General features: G+C 39.1%; 1 protein-coding gene across 4 annotated transcripts in view; it reads right to left on the bottom strand.

The window, feature by feature from the left end:
* Positions 1-932: 932 nt before the first annotated feature.
* Positions 933-25574, bottom strand: part of FHOD3 (formin homology 2 domain containing 3) — a 374768-nt gene continuing 350126 nt past the window's right edge. For 3 of the 4 annotated variants that reach the window (XM_053946675.1, XM_053946685.1, XM_053946696.1), the window contains 3 exons: positions 22843-23014; positions 20738-20899; positions 933-6751 (listed from right to left, as the gene is read on the bottom strand). In XM_053946675.1, the coding sequence (XP_053802650.1) occupies positions 6669-6751; positions 20738-20899; positions 22843-23014 (417 nt within the window). In that variant the 3' untranslated portion in view covers positions 933-6668. Of the gene's footprint in view, positions 6752-19913; positions 19952-20220; positions 20298-20737; positions 20900-22842; positions 23015-25574 lie in introns of all 4 variants that reach the window. The other variant, XM_053946704.1, reaches the window with a different exon arrangement.

The following is a 25574-nucleotide window of genomic DNA, read 5'->3' as shown; positions in this document are numbered from 1 at the left end:
TCTCAGACTCTCTGTCAACCCACTTTATTTTCCAGGGTGCCGCTATGAACATGTGCAGCTGTCTTTGAATAATATATTTTGACCTCATTACATGTGCAACTCAAAAGAGCAATTGTGAGCAGCTTTTTCCCAGGACTAGCAGTGGAAATCTGAGCATTTTGAATTCCTGCATGTCATTTTGACCCCCTTGTCACCATAGTCATTGAACCCACAGGCAGAACTCAACTTCTGTAGGGGCAGGGATGCCACATTTGTCAACTCAGCCTCCCTCAAGTGCTGGGAAATAGCAGTAGAAGAAAGCATCAGAGACCAGCAAAGAGAGAAAACTGTAAGACCACTGCCTCTCCAGGCATGGTCATAGGCAGCCACCAGAAAAATACATTCCATGATGATACATGAAAAGTACTTCAGCCAAGTTGAAGGCAAGTCTTATTTACAAGCCACCTTTGCAGCTCTGAAGCTCTGGCAGGGGCAGTGTTTTACATCTTGATGCAGAGGCAATGTGAAAAGCTTCCCCACATAGAAGTTGTCTTTTATCTTATTGATGTTTGCTTCTGTAAATCTCATACCTGTACAGTGTGAGCTCTGTGCACAGAGTATTTTTTAGGTGGGAACCAACTCCAATATGATGGCAGTGCCATGTATATTTAAGTGAGGATTTGTAGAGCTGGAGTACTGAAGGCCTGGAGAACCAGAGACACATTTTCACTTTCTTCACTCAAGATTAGGAATTAGGCTCAAACTGTGGAACCAGGTGTAAAAGATCAGTTTTTCATTTCAACAGCTGCTTACTGGCAGCTGTTTTGACATCCACATGATGGCATTGCAGGTACATGGAGGATATGAGGAAAAATAATTCATGGTCCCCCTTCCCATCCATTTTCCACCCAAGCTCTCATAATTGGCTTCATCAACAAAACAAGAATCAGCTCTGTCAGTGCTTTATAAAGCTTTATTGCAAGATGTGTTTACATAACGCTGCAGAGGTGAGCTTTTTAACTACTTATATCAAGAACTTTTGGACACTGGTCTGTGGTCAGTTTTCCATATTGATCCTGCATGGCACAGAAAAAAATATAGGGTGATTGGATCTTTCCAGACAGTAAAGTGGGAAGAGTGGGGGGAGAAGAGGCAGATAAAAATAAAATCCTCCCTAGTTTATACTAAACGTGACACAGCTTCTGAAGGATCAATACAAATGGTAGGTGAGCTTCGTGTGTAATAAAATCTTAAAAGGGTAATTCAAGTTCTTTATGAAATAGGACAGAAACAAAAATGCATTTTCATGGACAATTAAATTTAACATAGAATGAATTCACCTAAAATGAGAAAATAACAAACAAAACCAAAAACTCAACCAAAAGGACCTGTAGATAATATCTCTGACCATGCATGGCTTGTTTTTTAAATTACAATTCACAGAATAACACTGCTGGAGAGCCTATTTTACACTATGCTACACAGAACATGGAAAAACATGAGTAGTGACATTTACACAATTTTACAGTATTTCTCCTTTGTCTAAGAAACACGTCCTCTTCTACTTTACATTTTTTTACAATTCCCAGCTCACAAAAAAGGACACTATATGCGCAAAGACAGTCTTTAAAAAGGAGAAATGCATCCAATGCTACAAATAAACCTTTTCTTTCACAGAAGCCTCTGTATTAGATTGTGATTAAACAAAATATATCTCTATCTGCCACTCAATGTGAAATGGACTAATTAGATTTTTTTTTTTTGGCATAAACATCAAACTATACATCTCTGAAACTTCTTTCTATATAACTATTAAACTGCTTGCCAAAATCTTCTTGGGGTCACATCTGAAATGCCAAATGACCCAGATGCTGCCCCAGTTGAAGCAAAGGAAGGTGGGCTGTACATGCTGCTCAAATGTTTGTGAATGGTTTTCAATGGTTGCCTACAACCAAACATTTCCTCATTCAAAACCACTTCAGTTTATTTTCTTTCAGAGCCTGTAAGTACCTGGCAGTTTTTCCTCCAGATGAACATCAACATCTGTATCCCTTCCAGCTTACACAAGTGTTTCTTGCGTCCTGCTGCTGCAGGCACAGAGCCACCATCTGTCTGCGTCCCAGGGTCAGGCTGCCCACAGTGCACATTGAGCCTGCCTTGAAGGTAACGGGAGGATTGGAACTTGTGCAGTGAGCTACAGGAGTGAAAAGGAGAGAGGAACATGCTCCTGCTTCTGCCTAACACCATGTCCTCATGCATCTTTTGAATAGAGGCAGACAGTGCGTGTGCCTGTCCATGAGCTGCAGTGGAAAGATGAAGGATGTAAAACTGGTGGGCTGGCACTTTGTTCCCATTTAATCTCTGTGAAATCAAAGCATTGCAATAACCACAGTTGCACAGTGAACCTGAACACAGACTACTGCCATCAGCCACAAGGTTTCCAAACCATTTTGGACAGCCACTTGCTGTGGTTACATCCCCAGGGAGGCTGCTGCAGCACCTTTCCTGAGAAAAGGAACAATCTGCTGCACCTACAATGGCGTTGTACCCCTCAGGGTTGTGGTGGTTGTTGAAGTCCTCAAATGTAATTTCTCAATCGCTTTTAGTGTTGGCCAGGGTACATTTAGAGGACAGCGCACCAGGGATTTAAGGTGCTGTCCTGCAGAACCTTACAGCAGGCCCTTGTTGTTCACTCACATCATGACTGACTCAAACTTTCTGTTAAACTGGGACAATAACTCATAGCTTGATATTCACTTGTGATTATCTATTATGCTAAAGCCAAAGTCTTGTCTGTCTACAAAACTGATGTGTTATTTTGCTGACAGAATCAACCACTGCAAAGATTCACTAAAAAAGGGTTTCAAAAGAGAAAAAGAAATGTATTTTTTAAACCATGTTTGAAGCTGCTTCCAGTATTTAAGGGAGAAAGAAAGACCCTCATTAAACCATCTTTTTTTTTTGTTGTTGATTTTGGATTATGGACAAGGAGCTATCAAACAGAAAGGTCATACATAGCAGCCAAGAGGCTATAAAACATCTGGAATCCATGAGACTGGTCCCTGGCCTGACTGAAAAATGAAGAGTGGTGAATTTAACTTTTGTGAGGGATCTTTTACTCTCGAGTGTGGCACCCAAGCATTCCCTGGGGGTTTCTTCACCGCAACTGCTGCTGAGCATTATCTCCACTTGGGAGTGAGATTGTAGAAAGTATTTGCATGCAGTCTGCTTTCAAACATCAAGTGAGATGAAAGAAAATTAGGATAGCTTCCCTTTGGAGGTTATTTCATGTGTTGAAGTTTACCTCAGCATCCAGATCAGGAAGGTATTATGGTGGCAGTCAAACAGACACAGTGCTCTGGGCACTGCATTTGCAGCTGACTGTATCTATCGGAAAGGGAAGAGAGGTAGTTCTTATGGCTGCAAGTATTTAAAAACAGCCTCCATGGATCTCTGAGTGAGAAATGGGAACATGTGTTACTACATTGTGTATCCAATGCCAGAAACCAGTCCATATCTCACACAAAACTTGTCTTAAAACAAGTGTTACATCCTTATGGTGGGCTCTCCCAATGATGGAAGGGCAGGCAGCAGCTCAAAACTGGAAGGTTATAACCTCACTAGACAGAGAGCAGCACACAGATATAATGAATTCCTCCACTTCATCTGGAATCCACTAGTTAGATGAAGGGGAACAAATGTTATTCCCACAGTCCGGGCATGCTGGCACTCTGGAGGAAATACTGCCCCCTTACAGATTAGTTGGTCATTTTTATCAGGAACCAAAATGGAAATTTCTCCTGTAGTTACTGTGCTATACTGTGTCTGATGATCTTATTGCAATAAATGGTGAGGACAGTGGAATTTATCTGACAGTATACTACTGCATAAACAAGACCAAGTTATTCCTCAGAAAAGTTGCTATCAGTTTTATAGCTAAAGAGCACAAACAGAAAAACAAATGCCATGGAAGAACAGAAAAGGAAGAACCTGCTTCAATGTAAGATCCAGAGAATCTGAAAGAAACTACCTTTTTTTTTCCACTGAACTTACTCCAACTTATATTATTCCCCATATTTAATGTTCTCCTTGATAAGGAGCATATAAAGTTTTGCAAAATTTTTGCATCATTTGGAAAATACATATGCCCAAATTCACCAGCTATGGTATGTTTCAGAGACAGACGCTGTACTATGCTTAAATGAAACACAAATTTGTTCCCTGTTAGGAAGTGGCCACTAACAGCCAAGTGGTCACCAATTTTGCACATTCAGCATATTTTAATTAAAATATTAATTTTTAAAGAATTGTTTGATTTTCTCCCTCTAATCAAATATAGGATCTCTGGCAGCATAAATGTACTTTGTTGTGTTTTTGGTTTTTTTATCACTTAGCAAGTAGCGCAGTTCAACATGACCATTTACATTCAGGGTGTCTTCCTCTTGTTTCAGACTTCAAACACCTCCACGAACCCCCATTACCTTCAGTTCTTTGTTCTAAGCAAACTTAAGCAAGATTTTAAAAATTCATAGTGGTGAGCAGCACATAAAGATTCACTTTCAAATCCAGATGCTCATAGGTGAGCATTTCAGTGAAATTAGTTATATTCCCCTTCTGTTTCCTAACCAGCTTCTTCCTTTCCACAGCCTTCAAATATACAACATATTATATTGATTACCCAACTACTGCCTTCTGTCTACTTGTAAAATCAGCTTTTTAACAAACTGAGGGGAAAACCACATCAAACTCAATGCTGTTCTTAAGAACCATTGCTCATTAGTGACTTTTTATTCTATGGGAGATCCAAGGCATTGGCAGATAAAGAATGAAATGTTACAATCAAGAGAGTGGACAGCACAGTTAGGATGTTCAGCCACAGGTCTCACTGCAGTGTTGCCAGCTCCCTGGCTCTGTCATCACTTGGATGCTGTGCTCAATGCATGTGATGGATGACCATGGTTTCAGAAGTTTATTGTGTTTGGTTCAACTCTCTTGAACAATCTTCAGTGATTATCCTGTCCTTAAAGAGAGCAGAGTAGAATAACTTGAAGTACCTGACCTAGCCTGGGTGCCAGAAGCAACATTGCTATGGCGTTAGGACCCCAGCATAGACTATTATTTAACTCTATTTTCCAAGTGTGTTTTGCAGCCAAAATGGAACCCTGTTACCATTACTAAACTGCTGCAGTTCCTCAGTTAACCAGCTTGAAGAAAGTCTCAGTTGTTACTGCTGTGCAGACATACCCTTAATCTTAGAGGCTAAGGCAATGGAAAGAGACAATCTTGTGCATCCTTGAGGATCTATTGGACATATACAGACTTTGGCTTAAAGAGTTCTCTTTATGTTATTGTTGTTTGCAGTTCTCTTTAAAATACTTCAGCACTGGCTAGGGTGACTGTTCAATTCATCTTCACTGCTGTATATGTCCTCCACTTAAAGGCAGGTGAGTTGACTAAAAGTTCTTCAAACATGCTGAGGGCAGTTATAAAAGTCAGTTATAAAACTGTGAGATAAGGGCAAATATCTTGGAGTTGTTTACTGTGGTACCCACTCCACTGGTATCAAGGATAATCACAAAAAACCAGTAAAGAACAGCAAAAACACAGCAGGCTTTTTAGCAGAGCTATTTCATATTCAGATTCATTAAACTGAAATAAAATCACCACCACATTATCTTGCAGCAGAGAAAAGCAGCATGAAGGGCACAGGCAATTGAAACAAAACTTCTTGATCTTAGCATCCAAATGCATTTATCGAGTACGTAAAATTGTTGACGTAGATCTCTCTGAAACTGTACAAATGCAGAGTAAAACCATAGCTCAACAAGAGGGAGGAACTGTGTTCTCTCCTCTGTGTGCATGCTGCTGTGCACAGGATGTGTGTGCATTAATGCACATGAATTCAGAATCCTAAACTCTCCACTTGTATTGCAGGCCACGGCCTGCCCCACAGGGTGAATCACACTGAACAACACTGAGTTCCTGCAAAAAAGACATTCTTTTCCTCCTGTCCAGGTGGAACAGTAAGGCCCCACAGTGAAAATCATGGTCCAGCTGGCTTCAGCAAAAGCATGATTTCACACCATGACTGCATATGTACAGATACATGCACACATGTCCACACATTCATTCTGTACATATACAAAGGTACACATACATTTTTACATTCTTTGGAGGCAAAATAATAAAATACCCAACAAACCACAGGGTTGCACAGACTGTACATTTTTGCTTAATGAATCTGCTTGAGGAAAATTTGGGTTGCTGTAACAGGAGTTATTTTGCCTCTTTAAGGACTGTTCCTTGCATTGACAAAATGCCACACATTTACAATGACTAAAACAGGGCACAAGGAAAGCCAAGGTAAACACAGCTCACATAATGACAGATAAACTAGAGAGCCCCCTCCTACCCACATCAACACACCATGAGAAGAAGAAGCCATGTGCTTTCACTTAAGAACACTCAAATGCATCCTCTGTTACTGTCTGGATGTCATGCTGAGCTGTGGCACACCCTTCTTCTGCCCTGGATGTGGGGTTTTGCTTTTTGTTGCTTATTAAAATTGAACTAACAGGGGATAGGATGTTGGGAGCAGCAGAGGAGGCTGGCAGTTCAATGCCACGCTGAAGGGTTGTCAGCCTGTGTGCTTCAGATGGTCGGCTCTTCTTGTTGCCACCTCTGGGGTGTCAAACCTGCATCTCAGAAGTGCTGATGAGGCCCAGTGCTTTGGCTTCTTCTGGTGTTAGCCCACTCTTTAGTGTCCTTCTCACTGCACAGTCATGGATTCCAAAAGCAGACAAAACAAAAAAAAAAACAAACCAAACCAAACCAAACAAAAAACAACAAAGAAAATGCAAACAGTTAGAATCAATAATTACACAAGCTACAAAAACCCCTGTTAACATGCAAGCTCAATCAAATCAAAAGTTGCTATCTATTTAAGGCCTTAAGTTCAGAAACACTGAGTAATGCCCTATGGCAAACTCACTGGAGCATCAACTGCAACTCCAAACAGGCAAAAATACATTTATCATTTGACATTTAGTCAACAAGAAGTTTTAAGGAAAAATACCCCAGCTTTTGAAGACTTTTCTTTTTCTCTGAAATTGTACCAGTTGATTTTCAGTCCATAGAAAGTATCACCTGCCCTATTATTTTATAAATCATAAGATTTTTTAAAAAGAGCTTTGGGATCTTTATAGAGATCTATGTATCTAACTATATAAATCCTTTGAGATTTGTAAAACCCTTCCCCCCAAAGTTAAAAGACTATAAAATTGACTACTTTATAGTTAATTAAAATCATTAAAACTACTGTTTTCATACATGCTCCCCTTTCTTTTGTAATGTTCCCCCATCCTAGTGCCATTTGTGTCACCTTTGCTATTGGTAGTCTGCAGCATTTTAGCTGAATTTAAATGATAAATCTAAGCCAATCAAAGCCACTAAGAAATTTGTTTCTTAATTTTCCATAGAGTGTCCTGAACACTAGCCCTGACAAGAGTTTTAAAATTTATGATCGCCTTTTTTATTCAGAAACAGGTGGCTGTGTCACTGCACACAGTGAGCATCAGTGTCCTAGTTTTACTGGTGCTTTGATTTTCAGGTGAATTCAAGACACAAGTGCGGTGTTCACACTTTAATGTTCCTCAAGTGCAAAATGCACATTGAGAAGTTCAAGCTTCATGCAAAGCATAAACAGTGACTTAAAATTGAACAGAATATATTTGGAGCCTAGAAACAGTGAACTCTAGAGGAAACTTATCTTAGAGAAACCAATTGCAAAGAGTGGTCAAGGAGTTCTTGCATAATTTAGCACAATTAAGATCTTTCATTTACTGAGATATTCAGTCCATGTAACTGAAACTGGGTGGTCACACACATGGGTTGAGCAGGAGTGAGAGAAGGGAATGGATTGGCATAGAAAACAAGGGGATAAGATAAAGGAAGAATATGGCATATCTGAACATTTGATACCATGCAGGTTGAATGAATGGGATCCATTTTTGGTTGTGAAACAACATTCATCAGATACTGAGGTTAATCAAATGAGCTGGCAATGCCACATTTCTAGTTCCTCCATTATCAAACCCTTACTTGAAAACTTTTTTTTCAATACTCACTCCTTTCTCCTAGATTATTTGTATTATTAAACACCACCAGGGGTCTGCATGACAGCTTTTTAGGATTCCCAGTTTTTCCTACAATACTGATTAGCAACATCTCCCAAGTTTACCAATACTTAGTTTAAAGCACTGCAAGGTTAAATGAAACTGACAAAACTAAGTTTAAGAAAGACCAAAAAAGTACTACCAGGAGAGAAATAAACTTCAGAAAATGCTGTGGTCTCCTTGATAAAGAATAGCCAACAGGACTTTTGAGTCAGTTCTCATCATTGGCACTCTTTCTGGCTTCTCAGATTTGATATACAAAATATTCATGGTGTCAAGCGGTAATTTCTAGACATATGCCGTGGAATGCCTTAGGATCTTAAGGTCTCAGTGAATCACCCAATGCTTACTTCTATATCAAAATGAACCATATCAGGAATGGAGTTGAAGAAAAAAATCCAAGAAAGCTGCAGTAGAAACATTTCTGTCATATTAAATCCAAAGATTTCCCTGTGTGTTTCACTTGCTTAGCTGCCTGCACCGCCTCTCCCCTGAATGCTTTTTTCTTTACCCTCTGTAACATCAACAGCCAAACATGGACCAAAGCTTGTTTGGCCACCAGAAAACAGTGTCATGCTAAAAAATATAGGGGACCAAACTTTCCAAGGGTGGCTGTCTAGATGACATTTCAGCTTCCAAGTGATGCAAAAGCGAGCTGGAAAACCAAATGTGGAACAAATTTCCACGTTTTAGACACTTCTGTGGAAGTGTCAAACAAAATGCATTCAGGACTGCTCTCACACATATCCCCAACTCTCTCAAAACACACTCACTCACTCACTCACTCACTCACTCACATTTTCAAACTGAGCACAGTAACTACTGTAAAACAAAGCTATTTTTTTCTTGTCAGACGGGAAGAGAACAAATTGTTATTCCTGTTTGCAAACGTTTCACAGGAACTGATGCACTCTGCTAACACTGGTTAGGTATTGGACTAAGCTAAATTCTGCTCTTATTTATGATAAGATAAATCTGGAACAACCTTCTTTAGGTCAGTACAATTGCTGCTGCACAAACAATTGAGCTGAGACTCTATCTAACAACTGAAAGGCAAACGAGTGCCTCTGTAAATTCTACCAAGAACACAGTTGTTTAAATTCCTTCATCAGCCTGAATAAGAGAATTACTAGTTTACTAGGAAAAGCCAAATGGATCTACAATAATATATAGGTTTCTTTGAAGTAAACTAAGGAGTTTATATTCAGAAACTATAATTAGGAGTTAAAATACCATGGTAGAAACCATCTTCATGGAAAAGCAGGTAGGCTTCTTTATGTTAAACAAGATAAGTCTCTGAATCTCCAGATGCCTACCTAGCAAACATACTAAAGTATTAGATTGACATCATTTTGCATTAACCCTTTGATGACTGAAGCAAAGAAATCCTGTATGTAGCAGGTAGTAAGGAAGAGTGCCCTGTTCTGGGTTTGCTGCATGATTCACACAAGAAGTCTGGAGACCAACTCCACACTTGTATTTTTTGTGTCACTGCAAAACAAGTAGGAATGGCAATACTCAATGAATTGCTGGGACATATGCAGCTGTAATTAAACAAAACAACCCTAGGTTCTAACTTAGCTCTTCTTTAATACAGAGAATGATAACTTGGGTTTAAAATATTACAGTGACTGAAGGTATTAAGCAGGAAATATCCATCTGGAAAAAAGAAAAAAAGAGGGAAAAAAAAAGAGCTCCAAACAATGCAGAACTTTGGTGGTCATAATGAGATTGTCAAGAAAATAATAAAAAGCAAAGATGTGAAGAATATTTTCAGTGACAGAATGATTTCCATAAAACTGATGGCTGCTGACTTGTATAAACTAAGCATGTGGGGGGCCAAATACTGGAATATACTGTGGCTACTGGCAAGATTAAAGCTGTCCACCATCAACAGGCAACTCGAAGGATAACAGCTGACAGAACCATGGTCCAGACTCAAATGAGGGAATTCTTAACCCTATAATGCAATGGGCCAGTCTGACACAAACGAAGCCACTTAGTGTTTGAAGTATTACGTACTTAGGAAGATGAAAGTAGTTCAATAAAGGGTCTCTTTGTATAAAAATTGTATCTACTATGCACAAATTACAGTATGTTTCCTCATCTGAACAAGATACAGTGGATGGGTGCAGCATAAGTTCCAGCCCCACTATTCTCTGCACTGACTTGTTGAATATAAAGGCTTGTGGGTGCTGAAACCAGGAGAAGGCTGAGTTATGTACAGGAGCAAAAACTGCTGTGGGAGGTGGGTATACCTTGTCTTGACATTATGTTACACACGTGTCCTCAGTCATTTGTCTATTTCCTCATAAAGCTTAGTAGGGCTCCTCTACCTTAGGTCATGAACATGTTCTGTCATCAAAACTGAATGCGGGGAGATATTTTCCTTCCATGTTTCATAGACAATGCAAAATTACATTTCTCACCCTAGGTCTTTACTCTCCCTGCTTCACTGAACTTTGTCATGTTTCTAACTGGACTAAACATAATATCTTGGCTTGTAAAACTCTTGGCCTGCTGCAGATCACATTAAACTGAGTTATGGAATGTATTTTGGAGGCAGTGACAATAAAAATAAGACTTTCAAATGACCTTTTAGGTTCTTCAAGCAATTTTTAAAACATTTCCTAAAGAAACATAACATCAAGAGAAAATAACTTTTACTCTTGTCACAAGCAAAGCCTGCTGAGATCCCATAACCAAGAAACTAAATGTTGTTTTTCTGGGGTTAGAGTGTATGGTATTCTTTATTAATCATGAAATCTAGAGTTCTATTTGATATTCTGGCAGAATGCAGTGTGCTTAGGATGAACTCAATGAATTTGACTCTGCCTGTTGGGTCAAAATCTACAGAGATACACAGCCTGTGCATTATGCTGGAAAAGTTTTTAAAAAGAGTAATTCCTGAAGCATAGCTTTGTCAGAGAATATAATTATCTAGGGTTTGGTTGATTCTTTAAAGAGCAAATAGTACTCCTAAGTTCCTCTCTCCATACTTTTTTTTTTTTTCTTCCAGATTCAACAAAGAGTAAGGATCAGTCTGGCTGGCGCCATTTATTCTTGCATTTGCGATGGCTTTTGGCATGTGTGTCTACATTTGTGTGAGTCACTTGTAAGGCAGAATAGATGTAACCATTCCCCTGCTCAGGCAGTCACAGAATGAATGCCATTCCTGCTACAAAGATGTGGCAGCCACAGAACTTTCCCTTTGTCCCAGGTAAAGTAGCAAGTTGCTGATCTGGAATGAAGAAAATTCCATGTGGTGTAAATTACACAGTGAGGACAGCAAAAAGGGCAGATTATAAGAGACAATATAGGCAGCTCCATCATCTCATTTCATTTAATGTATCTTAAGGGTTTTTTTCTGCTACCTATCCACATCCAGCTTGCACACTTCAGTCTATGTTTTCACATACTTACATTTAACATATTGTCTTGGACTTTATTACAGTGAGTCCAGCAATGGGAATTTGCAATTCAAAAGTTCAATCCATACAGCCTTGATCATATTTTCTTATTTTAATCCTTGTCATATTTTTATGCCACTGTCTATATAAGTTATGTTTAATTATGCATGTATCATTGCTTAATACAAGTAGGCCTAAATGTTTAATAGAAATGCTGTAACATTATGTGTAGCAATTTTCTTACAGAGATTTGCAGGTGAATTTTTGGAGTATATCATACACTTCTGTGAAGAAGTACAGACAACAGAAATGTGGTCTTTGGGTCAGCCACATATAAAGCTCTCAGAACCAACACATTATTATGTATTATCATTCTGCAGCTTTGCTTTGAGTCCTGTCAACACTTCATAGATGGCACAAGTCTCTCCTAACAAGAAATCTAGTAGGTAACAACCACCTTTGGGTGTTACTTATGGTGTCTGTGACATAAAGAGGCACTTTATAAGGAAAGCTAAATTTGCTTTTTTCATCTCCAGGTGGCTTATATTACACGGAACAAAAAGTAACATTGCTTTAGAGAACCTGGGCTGCATATGAAGAGCATATGTGTTTTCAAAGTAATATTTAACATGTAGTTGAAACTGTTAAAGTTTCCAACTTTATGTATTTCACAGATCATCATTTACACAGTCCCAACAGTAGGGCAGAAAAGAAGATTTAACTCCTTCCTTGAAAGCCTTCTGTGACAAAATCTTAATTTACATGAATTCCACTATGACGAGTTACTACTAAAAGCAATCCTGCTGCCACCTCTTTCATAATTTCTCCCACTTAACTTCACCAGTCAGAAGTGACTCCACTAATAAGAGTATAAAGCTCACCAGCAACCAAGGCAGCATGACTGACTATATAGTGAGTCATGACTGAGTCACTATACACTATTTTCAAGACCAGACTATGCATTAAATATGCACAGGTTGGGAAAAGACAGGACATGGGATACAAAAAGTAAATCATCTAATGTAAGTGTTTAAGGCCTGCAGCCTTTGCCTTTCATTTGGAATTTTAAAATGACCCACTAAGGGGATTTATCAGCCTCTGAACACTGAGATGTCTCTTGGAGAGTGACTTGGCAGAGGAGTGTGACCAAGCTTGAGCACCTGGATTCTGCAGAGTGCAAATTAACTATTCCCATTAGGAATCCACGCTGGGCAATAAAACAGTAAAAGGCATCATCTCTATGAGCCCATCAGATGAAAAATAACTGTGATCAAAACAATCTTGTAAATTCACTAATCAGATGGTGGTATTTGCCTAGAGAAAGCCACATACACACACACACACACACACATATATATATATATATATATATGTATATGTATATGTATGTATATGTATATATAAAATTATATAATTTCTTGGCCATAGTGCTGGGGCAAGAGAAATGCAATATAGCTTTTTGTGAAACATTTTTGTTCATCTTCTAAGAGAGACTTCCCTTCAAACACTTCTGACACTCGTGTCCAAGCAATCTCCGTGGTGGCAGCAGAGGGCTCCCTTTGGCAGCTGCAGCACACAGGAGGTGGTGCTTGTTTGCTGCACCTCTTTAGAAAGGCAGCATGAAAACCACCCTGTACCTCTTTGTCTTCTCTCATTCTCAGATGAGGTGCTTTCCAGAAGAACTCAGTGATTTTGTCAGCTAGCAACTCACTGCTGCCGAATTCTTACTAGGATACTGAAAGACACGATCTTTCAGGAAGGAAGGATGATGCAAATAAGGAATAAATCACAGGCCAGAGAAAAATTTGCAACTTACTTTAATACCGAGAGAAAGCAAATAAAATACTTATCCTATCAACTTTGGATTAATGGTGTGCAACTCAACCATCCCTATTTTTTTAAATACTTAAAACTTATCCTACCCAAAAATATCCTACTTTTGGGAATGAATCCTGTGACAAGAATTCAAAAGCCTTTACCTTTAAAATACATCAATTAAAATGAAATCAGAGGGCAACATAGATGAATTCACTGATGCAGTGAATGGCAAACTGGCAAAAGTGAAAACAATTTGCATTTCCTGTAAGATGCAAACAAATGGAGCAAAGTTATTTCTTCCTACAGAACTACAGTTGAAAAGGTAGCAAAACTGTGTAGCATAACAGTATTTATATAGAAAATGTCAATGCCAATATGCTGTGACAGGGAACAGGAACAGCTTTTTTCCTACATATAATACTGATAGCACTTGCTCTTTATCAGCTGTTTATCTCCTGCCACTTTCTCCTGCATTACCTTCAGCTTGCTCTCTCCTGAAATCAAGGAAGTGTCACTTGACTAAGAAGAGATGGCCAGAGAGATTCCAGCACTTTTAAGTCCTTGTCTAGGAGCCCATGGGAAATTGCATTCGGTTCTCCCAGTGTTGGAGACAGAGTACAAGGATGGTCTGGCTATGATGTCAGATCCTGGGGGGACACTGGCTTCACCTGGACAGACACTTAGTCCCATGAGCTGACAGCTACTCTAAAACCACCTGGGACCACCCATCATAGCAACAGTTTTCTCCTTATTCTTACACCACACCCTCTGTGCTAGGGCTGTAATGTACATGTACAGGTGAATGTCTATGTAGTGTTTGTATCTCTCTTCTCCCTGTGAAGTGAAATAAACAGGGATAAAAGATATATAGTTTTTGTAAGCATTGCATATTTAATTCTGACTTCTCACATTAATGCAATGACTTCTCGCCCCTTTTCAGTTGATGTATTAAAACAATGCTGCCCAGTTTTCAGCAAATACTGCAATCCACAAAATCTCTAATAGTGGTGCAGGAATCCAACATAAAGTTAAGGAATGTATATATTGGTTCAGGCTAGGATAATTTGTTATGTGACCTTATTTAAAAAAATAAAAGCTGTTTCAATCAGAAAGTTGGAGGCTAGGAGCCCCAAAAGAAATAATTTCTATCAGAATAATACTCATTTTAGAAATGATGCACAGATTCCTCTAAAATAGCGAGTGGAAAATGAATTTAAGCCTCTTTTACAAGCCATTTTTTTAAACAGGTATTTAAACCAGCCTTTCAAAAACCCTTTTGTTTTGAAGACTACATGATGTAGAATTGTACAGGATGATTGCAAGTTCCCTCTACAGTGCTAAGATCAGGCAAACACTCTTGAACAAACCCTGAGGTATGAGAGATATGGTCTGAAACTCATGCAGACTGCCAACAAAGTACTATACATTTGAACATGCAAAAAGTAGATTGTTTACCCCTATCTGTCAAAATCAGGTATCTTAAAAGAAAGCTATTGAAAACCCCACAATACACATTTTAAAGCAGAAAGTGACACTTATAAATAAATGTGTGCCAACTTAGAAATGGTATTGACATCAGCAATCAAAATTATGTATGCCATCGATTACAATGGACAAAACTGAAAATATGGAACCAGCTATTCAGCCTCAAGAGTTGAATAAATTTATAACTATCAAAACTCATGGCAAGTCCTATGGGTTACACAAAGAAGGGCTAGTGATCATGCAACAGAACAGCAGATATGGTGGTACTTAGGCAAAGGTTGGACTTGATGAACTTGGAGGTCTCTTCCAACCTGAATGATTCTGTGCTTCTATGATTCTACCTCTCCTGTTTGCTCTCCTACAGCTGTTGATGTTGGCCTCTGGCACAGATGAGACAGGGGACTACAGAGACCTCACCCTAATCAGATACATCAATTTCTAGAGCTTACTGTGCTCAACTGCATTTATTATTAATTCATGAAGTCCTATTAATAATTTAAATTCACTGGTTTTATTTTTATTTATTGTAGATCATGGAGTTTATTCTCCTTTTGCAAAGATCTTGCCATCTTAAGGATGGAAGAATGTATTACTTAAAAGGCATCCAAGACTCAAGCTATCTTGGCATCTAATGGAGATAACCTTCCAGCTGCCAGAGCTCTATCTCACATTCTATTTTTATTCAATAATTACATTTTTTAAACCATGTACTGGCCTTTTGAAGGCTCAGTACTTTGTGCAGGGACAAACAGACTTTGATACTGAAAACCATCAGTCATACATTTACTTTTTCTAAATGCAAAGAATGGTTCCTAAATACACATCGCTAACTAGATTACTCTGCCCCATACTCTAACTCCTGATAGAATCCAGCTACTCAAATCCAAAATAATTAATGGCAAATTCAAAGTGATATTGTTTGCCTTTAAAGCATTTTATATAGTCTTTCTTCTTGCAAGGTTTTCATTTTTTTAAAAGTATAATTTCCATTAACTCCTGCTTTTAGTCAGGCTATAAATACCAGAAGAACAGTCTCCCTCCTGGTATTTTGGCACTTCTGTACATTTTCAAAGCCAGAAAAAGTAAGTGAAGAGACATGAAACTGAAAAATAATGAAAATAACAAAGAAAATATGAAGAAAAAGTTACATAATGCACCCTATGAATACTTAACAAAAAATATGCACCTTTGGATTCAAATAGTGTCCCATGTAGTACTTTTTTGCTTTACAACATGTTTATTCCAAAGCAGCACTGCATGCGGTTCTAAAACTTGTCTAAAGCTGGTCTCCATGCCTGGTCCTTTGGCACAGCTCTTTCCCACATTTTAGCACCTGATGACACCAGGCCGATTCCTATTTCACTTTTATAGTATGAAATACCTGACCTAGGATGTTCTGTAGTTGAAATTAAATCCACCAGCCCTAAGTTTACTTGTCTAGGATTCAGGTAAACTTGACTCAATTCCTATCTCCACCTACTCAAGTGGTGCCTCAGACCCATTTCTCCATCATGATTTGTAAGTATTTACTTCCTTCAAGCCATTACACAAATAAATCATAAATCCTTATGAGATGTTTCCATACCTCAAGGGTCTGTCATGGGGTGTATTATTAGGCTACCATATGATTTCAAAGCCTAATAAAAGAACAAGGCATTATCATGTCTCTCTCTTTTTTACATATCACAAATCAGTTTGATCGAGTTATCTCACTCAAATATTAAATTAAATTGTGATTCAATTATTATGTGTTCCAAACCCTCTTTTCCAACTCAAATCTAAAGCAGATTTTAAATTTTAATAAGATCTAGAAGTAATAGGAGTGCGCACACACACACACAGACACTCTGAGATAAAACAATGTGTGGGAAAACAAGCCTCTCACTCTGTGCCGTCCCCATGCAGTGTCTCTAGCAGCATCTGATAAAACCATCACTGTGCTACTCATCATCAAATACCAGTCACACCCAGGACCTACATTATAGCTCATCATCCAGGGTCAGATGAAAATCACTCAAACAGTGCTGCACAGTAAAGCCATCTTTAAAGAGCTATTTCTTTATAAATAAATAGCCCCTTTTGGCTATTTATTTCTAAGGAATTCACAAGTGTTACTCACAATTTCTAAGCATTCACAAGTAACACCCAGCATATGCTAGAATTAGTGCAAATATCTTCCATATGCTTATTCATATTTAATAAACTGGAGTATGATTTATCCTGATGCTGACTCGTAGGAATTGTATCCTTCTCCTGAGACAGGTCCATCCAGTTCAATGAGACCAACACAGAGATGGCACCACAGCAAGAGCCTAATCCTGAGAAGACTGATTTTCCCTTAAGGGATCTATATTTAGATAGACAGTGTGGACAAGAAGGAAAACAGTAGTATCTTCCTATTTGCTATTATGGAGTTTTGGGGAGGCTCTTTAATTAAATATATGTAAGTAAAACATGGTATGTTATGGATGATACTGCTAGTCTTTATGATGTAGAGTGATTCCTAAAACTTTCTTATCCCAACTTTCCCTTGCACTCATTGTTTGTTATTGCATCATCTGTGAAGGCTTTCCTAAACTTACCAGAAAACCAGACAATCCTAATTATATTATCTTTATTTCATTGCTAAGTTGAACATGTCCCTGTAACGTTATAGAGAACCTTCTCACAGAAAGCTGCCCTCAGACTGCAAGAACAGAAATAATATATTTTCAACTTAATTTTTATGCTTTTAAAACTTGCTGAATTGACAGCTCTGGTGGCTAGAGCCTATTTTTTTACACACAGAGTATAAATATAAGTAGGAAAAAAAAAAAAAGCCACAGCAGAAGCTTCCCATAGCAACTTCCTTTGAAGCTGTCTTTGAACGATTATCTTGAGGGGGTGCAAGAGCATTTCAGTTTCTGTGGCTCATTCAATCCTGTGGCTTTCTGATGAACAAATACAACTGCAATGTTATTTTCTCAGATATAATGCCACTCCAGTGTATCTGGTAGGCAGGTCTCTGAACACCTGTCATAAGGCAGTGACTTCCAGTTAGTTACTGTACCTCTAAATGACAAATTTTATCCTGAAAATCTTCCACTGACTAAAGGCCTAGCACAGAATCTCTCCAGATCATCCCAGGACTCAGCTGTTACACACTTACCTCAGTTGTTATGTACCTTAGATTTCTGTAATTCACTTCAGCTCCCACTGAACAAATTCCTTCCTAGTAGTCATATCTTGATTTATCAGTGACCCTTCCTATCTTCAACCAACAGATACAGACAGATATTCCCATCTGTCTTTTGTTGGATGACTCCCTGCCTTGTTCCTCCTCACATTTTATAGTTCTGATGATTACCCTGAGCTTTCAAACTCTTCTACATCATTATGCCCTAACCAAGTCACATACCAGATACAGTCACACATGTCAACAACCACAAAAGGTAAAATGCTTCAAATGAACATATCAAGATGTCTCCTTTTCCCATTGCAACAATTTAATATTAATATAACATTACATTTTCCATAAACCTATTTGTGCTTTTCCCTAGCTATAAATGACTTGAGTACTTAGTTTGGGGTTTTTATCTTTTTTTTTACTTCATATTTCACTGTCTTTTTTATGGGAAAAAATCCCTTGTCCATGAGAACCTTCTGCTGGAACCACAGCAAACATTTATAGTGCAACTACATATAAATATTTTGGGTTTCTGATTTTGCTAAAAACCATGTGTCTCAGTTTGTGCTCACTAAAATCTTTGCTGAAAGCCTGACAAGTTTTCCAGTTGAGCACTGAAAGCAATGAGACATATGCAACATGATGCACAGGGAAAATAATTCCTTTCAAGTGAGTTTCTCTTTGATGTTCCTGAACAGATTGAATACCAAGCTCATGGCAAAAGCCAAAAGATGTGTATGGGAGTCTGAAGATTGAAGGTGATGAATCAAACCATCAGATAATAGGGTCTCTTTGCTCTACAGGTAATAAATATCGTAGTGTCTGCTAATCTAAATCATTGAGATATGCCTAAAAATGTACTTTCTTACATGTTTATGTGTTTCTAACTGGAATATCTTCTGCTCATTTAACTCACATCATGCATTAGCAAGGGCTAATCTCTCTTCATTTCCTGGACATGTCTTATTATCAGTCCAGCTAAGTGTATTTTAAAGATAAACTACTTAATTAATTCATCATCAAGTATATTGACTATCTACCAGAGTGAAACAGTTCAGTTGGGATATTCTCCTTCCACGCTTCTGCACATGTCAGCTAAAAGGGACATTGAACTATTGAACTTTATGTTTGTTTTGAAACTGTCTTTTAGTCCACTTAAGAGTCTCATCCAGATCTTGAAGAACAAACAAGCACAAGAGCTGGATTCTATCATGATTAATTACAATGGAAATCAGTCCCAGCCTAAACATTTACTGAATGTTTAATCCCTGTTAATGCTTTTACTGAGTATAAAAGACAGTTCAATTGAAAAATAATGTAGTATTTTTATTATCATTATCCTGTTCTGTTGTTTCTGCAGCAAGTGCTTCCTAGGGAAGAAAAGTATCAAGCAAAAATTAGGAATAAAATGTTTTGGTATATGTGTGTATGAAGACAGTGTTTCCAATAGGGGAGATTCTTTAATATGGGATAAACTGTGGAAATAGGGATAAAGCATGGAAATAGGCAAACGTACAGGAGATTTATTTGATTTGCACAAGCCAACTGCAGCAGTCAGCACGTGCGGAACACCAGAACTGTGTGGGGAAGTGGGTAGCAGCAGGTGATGCCAGAAAGAGGTAAGGCACAGTGTATGACAGAAAGTAAGACAGACAATCCAGTGTCAGCTCATTTTCTTTGTTTAGAGACTGGCTCATCTATCCAGAGTGTCCACTTTGCCTCTGCTCTTGCCACATGCATAAGTTCCTTTTTTTAGAATGTTGGGGAAAGTGAATATGCTTTCAGCACATGCTAATTTATAGCAAATACCAAATGCTTTTGATCACCCATTATGTTAGAACAACTCCACAAGAAAGAAAATCTGTGTCATTTTTCACTCACTGTTGTTGTCTCCTCTTTGTCCTAACTTCCCAGAAATGCTAAAAAAATGGATGGAAAGGGAGTCAAAAAGCCACATATGGTTAATGATATTAAACACTAAAATCTTACATTCTTTGGGTAGTTATCCTTCTCATAGTATTTGCACTAGTTTCTGCAGGAAAAAAAAAAAAAACAAATCCAGAAAGTCCATCACCTCTTAAACATTGGATTTACTAAGCCATGAAACCAAACTTCTCAAACTTGGGTGTTGCAGCTCAGTCCCAAGGCCACACTACACCATTGAAAGACCACCTTATAAATGTGCTACCTTTTCTTCCCAGTGGAAGTTAAACTCCTCTATAACCACTTTGCAGCCAAGCAGCAGTAGACATTTTGTTTTCAGGGCTGCGGAAAGATAGCATACAGCACGAGAGAGAAAGATTTTAAAAGGCAAAATATCTCAAACTATTTTTTGCTTTATGAATAAGTTCAGCTACAGACACAACTATTAATCTTTATGCCAGTTCACAGTAGGTTACAGCATTTTAAGCAGTCTCCATCTGAGGTCCTGATCTGAACTCTAGTTATGCATAAGTACTGTCATAAATCACCATAAACCATTCTTACTATTCTGCTTAGGATATTTCAAGTTCTGTAGAAGACAGAGTCACCCACTGCATACAATACTGATTAAACAATAGTAAGAGGAACATAAGCCAATCATCACCACACACTCAAGCCACTCCCAATGCATGTCTGCCTACCAAAGGCCTGGTTCCTACACCAATATACATAAATATTTGAACGTTCCCTTACTTTGAGCAATTTAATAGCCTTATACTCACATGACTTCCTATTTGCTCGTGACCGCTTCCTCTCCCTAGGCACCGCTCGCTGGCTTGGCACTTGGGTGGCAGACTTGACGATGCGGTCCATGATCTCATCCGCGGCGTCATCTGTTGCGTTTGGTGAATCGTCGTTGCCAGCATTCCACGAACCAATACGGCCTGGAAAAGTCCAGCAAGTGAATTTGGGGAAAAGAAGAGACGAAGTCTCTTGCATCACTTTGTTTTTTTGCAATTGGGTTTTTTGGGAAATTATAGCAGGCAGCTCAGTCATCCTGACTCCAATTCGACCAAAAAAGAAGCAGCTGCCTAATGGAGAATATTTATAAATAATAGCCTAGACTCCTTGCTGCACCAGGAGAGAGCCAAGAGCTCAAACACAATTATATTTATAGTTAAATACACACTTTCTATTCCTTTAAGCCGTGGTGTCTTGCTCTTGAGCACACAGCTGGCAAATGCCTGCTAGAGGCTGCCTATAAGCCAAGGATGGATAGTGCTGTGTGACCATGTTTCTCTCTGCTCCTATTACAAGGACACTAGAAGACATGGCACATCTTAGAGACTGATGCAAATTGGAAACACGTGTCCTTTTGTAGCTAAAGAAAGAAAGACATAACAATTTCTGAGCATCTGTATCCCAACCTAGTGCAAAGGAGACAAGAAAAGGGCATAAAGCGTGGTTTGACATGTATTGTCCCATTCACAATGAAGAATTCACCTTCTTATCACAGAGCTGTATGTGTCCTGGCATGACTGTGTGTGCTCTGCTGCGAGTGGAAGAGTTGTTGGCAAGCTGAAAAGCTGATTTTGGTTAAAACCACGAACAAACAAGTCAGCCATATTTCTGAATCCAAGGCCCTGGCACTCCTTACCCCACAGAGCATTGTGTAACACATCCTTGGGTTTCTCCACTACTGGCTACTGTTCTGTGTGCATTTTGTTTTTAAATTATTTGAAGGCTAGTGTGCAGTGTGAACACTGACAGTGAGCTTTGCAGGAGTGGATGTGGTACAATTGCAAGCACCAACAAGGCCATTTTATACCACATCCCTGAAGTCCATAAACAGCTTTGATTAGGCCTTTACTTGGCTGCCTCATCTCCTCTCTTTTTCAGGAGCAGTTCTACTACAACAGTACTCCTGACAAGCTCTTGTCTGGCTCACCCATCTTCTGCCTCTGCTGTTCTTCTGGGGAACACAAACTGACTCTCACAATCAGGACACTCTCCTCATCAGCATTCAGTGGATTACTTCAGCTGTTCAGCCTGTTGCGGTGTAGCTTGAATTATTTAATCTTCGTACTTTAGTTAGCTGACTGGTTTCTTACACTGGGGCTGTGAAACTTCTGAATTAGCCAGGATCGTGGTTTTAAGCCTTAGTAAACTATACACACACAGAGTTGGATGTGCTATCAGTTGTATTAAAAAAAAAAAAAAAGTATCAAGAAAGTGTAAGATGTCCAGATATGAAAGAGAAGAAATACCAGAGAAGAAAATGAAGACTTGAATTTTGATGCATCATCTTTACTCCAAAACCATTTTCCATGTATTGCAAGTATGGGAGTGATGAGGGGAAGACAAAAGCAAGTACCCATTACCTTTGCAGTTTAGCAGGGAGGTGGTTAAAAGACACATCACCTTTTTCCTGCCCATTTTCTCTCCAGTCTCTCCCCAGTCATTCATAAAATGCTGGAAGGTCTTTTCACTTGAATTTGAATTGCTACCTTCTACTTGCTTCTATTGTAAATAAAGAGAAAACCACATTCTGGATTATCCAGATGGCCCATTTTGCTCTCATGGTAAGAACAAGAACTCAGGTGTTAGTGGGCAGTCATCATCGTGCAGGGAGAACTGAAAATATCTGCAGGCTTGGACTCGTGATACCCTTACTTTGGCTGTGATCTATGTGTTGAAACTTCAGGAAAACTCTTCTTCATCCCCATGCCTCAAATCACTTCTATCATGAAAACACCACTGGGATGTTGTCCTTCTCCTTCCACCTTTTCAGCTGAGTGCTATGCAAAGGGGACATGACCCACATTTGGGCCACTGTGTGGCTACCACAGCACAAGAAACACGGCCAAGAGGAAATTTTGGCGCTTACCTCGGCTGGCCCGGCTCCGAGTGCGGACACCGAGTGCCATGGTGCTGTCCCCCCCCACGGAGCAGGTCTTCAGCACAGCCTTCATGTTCTCGTGCTCGGCAGCATCCTCGGCGTACTGCAGGCCCTGGGGCTGGCTCTGGCAGGGCGGGGAGCTGCTGGAGAACTTGCCGGACTGCGGGAGGAAAAGGATTTGTTGTTTCAACTGAGAACAGCGTGGACAATAGGCCAGGGGCTCAACAGCGAATTGAAAGGAAAGAAGTGTCATTCCAGGCTCGGTTTGGAGTAGACCTATTCCCAAAAGAGCCCTGCAACAGTTGCTCCTCTCCAAGACAGGTGACAGCAGGGAGCAGACACAGTCAGAGGAAGAACAGATGCATTAGCTCAAGCTTTGTAATTTTGACCTTATGTCTGAGAGTAAAAGGTACAAAGCAAGGACTTGCTTTGAAACCTTTGATCCAGACTGGGCCTGATCTGGGGTCAGGCATGATGCTGAGAGGAACAGCATGAGATCCAACAGAAAAAAGAAACTGCTTTTTGTTCTGTACAATCAACTTTCAGTAGCAAGGCAAAATGGGCACAGTGGTCTAGGAAGAGATACCTTTCCCTCTTGCCTCTCTGCCTTGCTGCTCAGAAAACTCTCAAACTGCTCTAAAACACAATTATCTACAAGTAACTTTAATTCATATTACTACTAACGCTTACAAAGTCCCTGGTCTCAAAACATCCAGACAAATTATTTATGGCTGAAACACAAAAACTGCAGTCAGAAGTCAGATGAACAAACAAAGCCTTACAAGAAATTGAGGAGTCTGCCCTCTGCTTCCCTGTCACCACGACTACATGAACAACAGCAGCTACACTTAGCTGGGCATGCACAGTGTGGGTATGCAGCAGCACCACCACTGACCAAAACAACCATCTAGGAACAGGTGGGAGCAGCAGAAGTGGGTACTTCCTAAGGAGAAGGGCTTGCATTGCTGGGCTGCTCACCCTTCCCAGACTCTTCCTCCAAAGGGCTCAGATGCTGGTATTCGCCACTGTGCTCTTATCCACAGAAAGGTCAAAGCACATTGAAAATACACCTCTGACTGCAGGAAATACCAACCCTGTTGACAGCAAACAGGCATCAACAGATAATAATAAACCCCGGTACTCTCACTCATATCAGCCCAGCATCAGACACCAAAGTATGTTTTGTTTTTCCTTCTAATCTTTCTTACTCTAATTCAGCAGAGATGAAAGGACAAGTGCTGCATTCTCTTCTTTCTTTGCATAATAAACAACATTAATTATTCACTTGATGATATCAAACCAGTCAGTTAAAGGGATGCAAACCTGCAAAGCCCTTCTGTCAGAGAATGGTAAATTGAAAGAAAAGACTGGGTCCTACTTTCAGAGCTTTGATCAAGTCCCCATGTCAAGACTGCAAATTGAAAAAGTTTAATCTGGAGACCAATGATAAGATGATTCTATTTTAACATAGTGACTTTTTGGGGTAAGATAGCAAGTTAACTGAGTAGCAAAACAATAATCCTTACAAGGCATTGAGCTAAATATATCAGTATGAGACCTATTTTTGATAGTTAGAAGTTTGTTTTCTTGTTAAAAGATTAGCTTGCAATATTTTGATGTGAAAAGTATGCAAGTGCTAGAGTTTCACATGTGAAATTAAGAAACAGAAAAATATTAGATAAAAACTCCTATAAAAGGGCATGCCGTTTTTGCATTAAGACTACTCTCTTATACAAAGTGGATTGTTCAGTAATCAATACAATTTCCAAAAAATTACAAAGGATAAAGCCTCCACATAACTGTTAGTTCCTGTTCACACAGGTTAGTTACATGTTGGCATAAACAGGCAAATTAGTGTAATTTTCATTCCGTGCCCTAAGCTATACAGCACAAACCATCACTGGGGGAAAGCTCTAGAGCCAGAAGTTTTATTTCATTTCCTTAATTTTCAGAAGTTGCCATAAATTGCTGGCCAAACCCCAGCCTGGTGAGGAAATGACCACCACTATGAAACAGTGAGCATTAAGCCACATTGTTTATGGTCAGCAAATTGAAGAAAGCTCTAATGCTGAACAAAAAATGCATTACAAAAAAGAGGCTCCTCAAATCCATAAAATTTTCTTATGAATAGAGATAGAACATCACCTCCAGGAGCACTTTATGATAGATAACATGAACTACTTCCATGGCTCACCTCTATGAATTAAGTGTCTCATTCTCTATTTATACAGCAAGGCAAACAGTTAGGATTTTCTTAACATCCCCATATCTTGATGCTTTTGAAAACTTTATAAAATAATACCATGTGGGGTTATACAGCTTAATGAGTATGAAATTATCCTGGTAATCCATAGCCCAAGATAACTTATGATATCCATAACATTTAGATCACTGATGTTTTGGGTAATGGAGATACTTTGCAGTACATTACAGACAGTAAGGAAAAGAAATGAGGAAACTTAAAATTAAGGCCTCGGATAAGGATATCCTTATTCAAGTGGACAGGAATGCATATGGTTAAAGCTGACTGTAAAAATGCATTCTTATGATTGAGACAAAAAGGTATGTGAAGTATGTCATGGTTCATAGTTCTAGTTGAGCAGATGGAGTTGAGCATTTCTGAATTAGAAATTAGATGTCACAGCACACAGGAGGCATGGGATGACATGCTTTTTCAGAGAACCATACCTCAACATCCTCTTCTTCATCAGTCTGCCACT

The sequence above is a fragment of the Vidua chalybeata genome, chromosome 1 (assembly GCF_026979565.1).
Source record: "Vidua chalybeata isolate OUT-0048 chromosome 1, bVidCha1 merged haplotype, whole genome shotgun sequence".
NCBI lineage: Eukaryota > Metazoa > Chordata > Aves > Passeriformes > Viduidae > Vidua > Vidua chalybeata.
The sequence above is the reverse complement of the archived record's forward strand: the minus strand, read 5'-3'. Positions and strand labels throughout refer to the sequence as shown.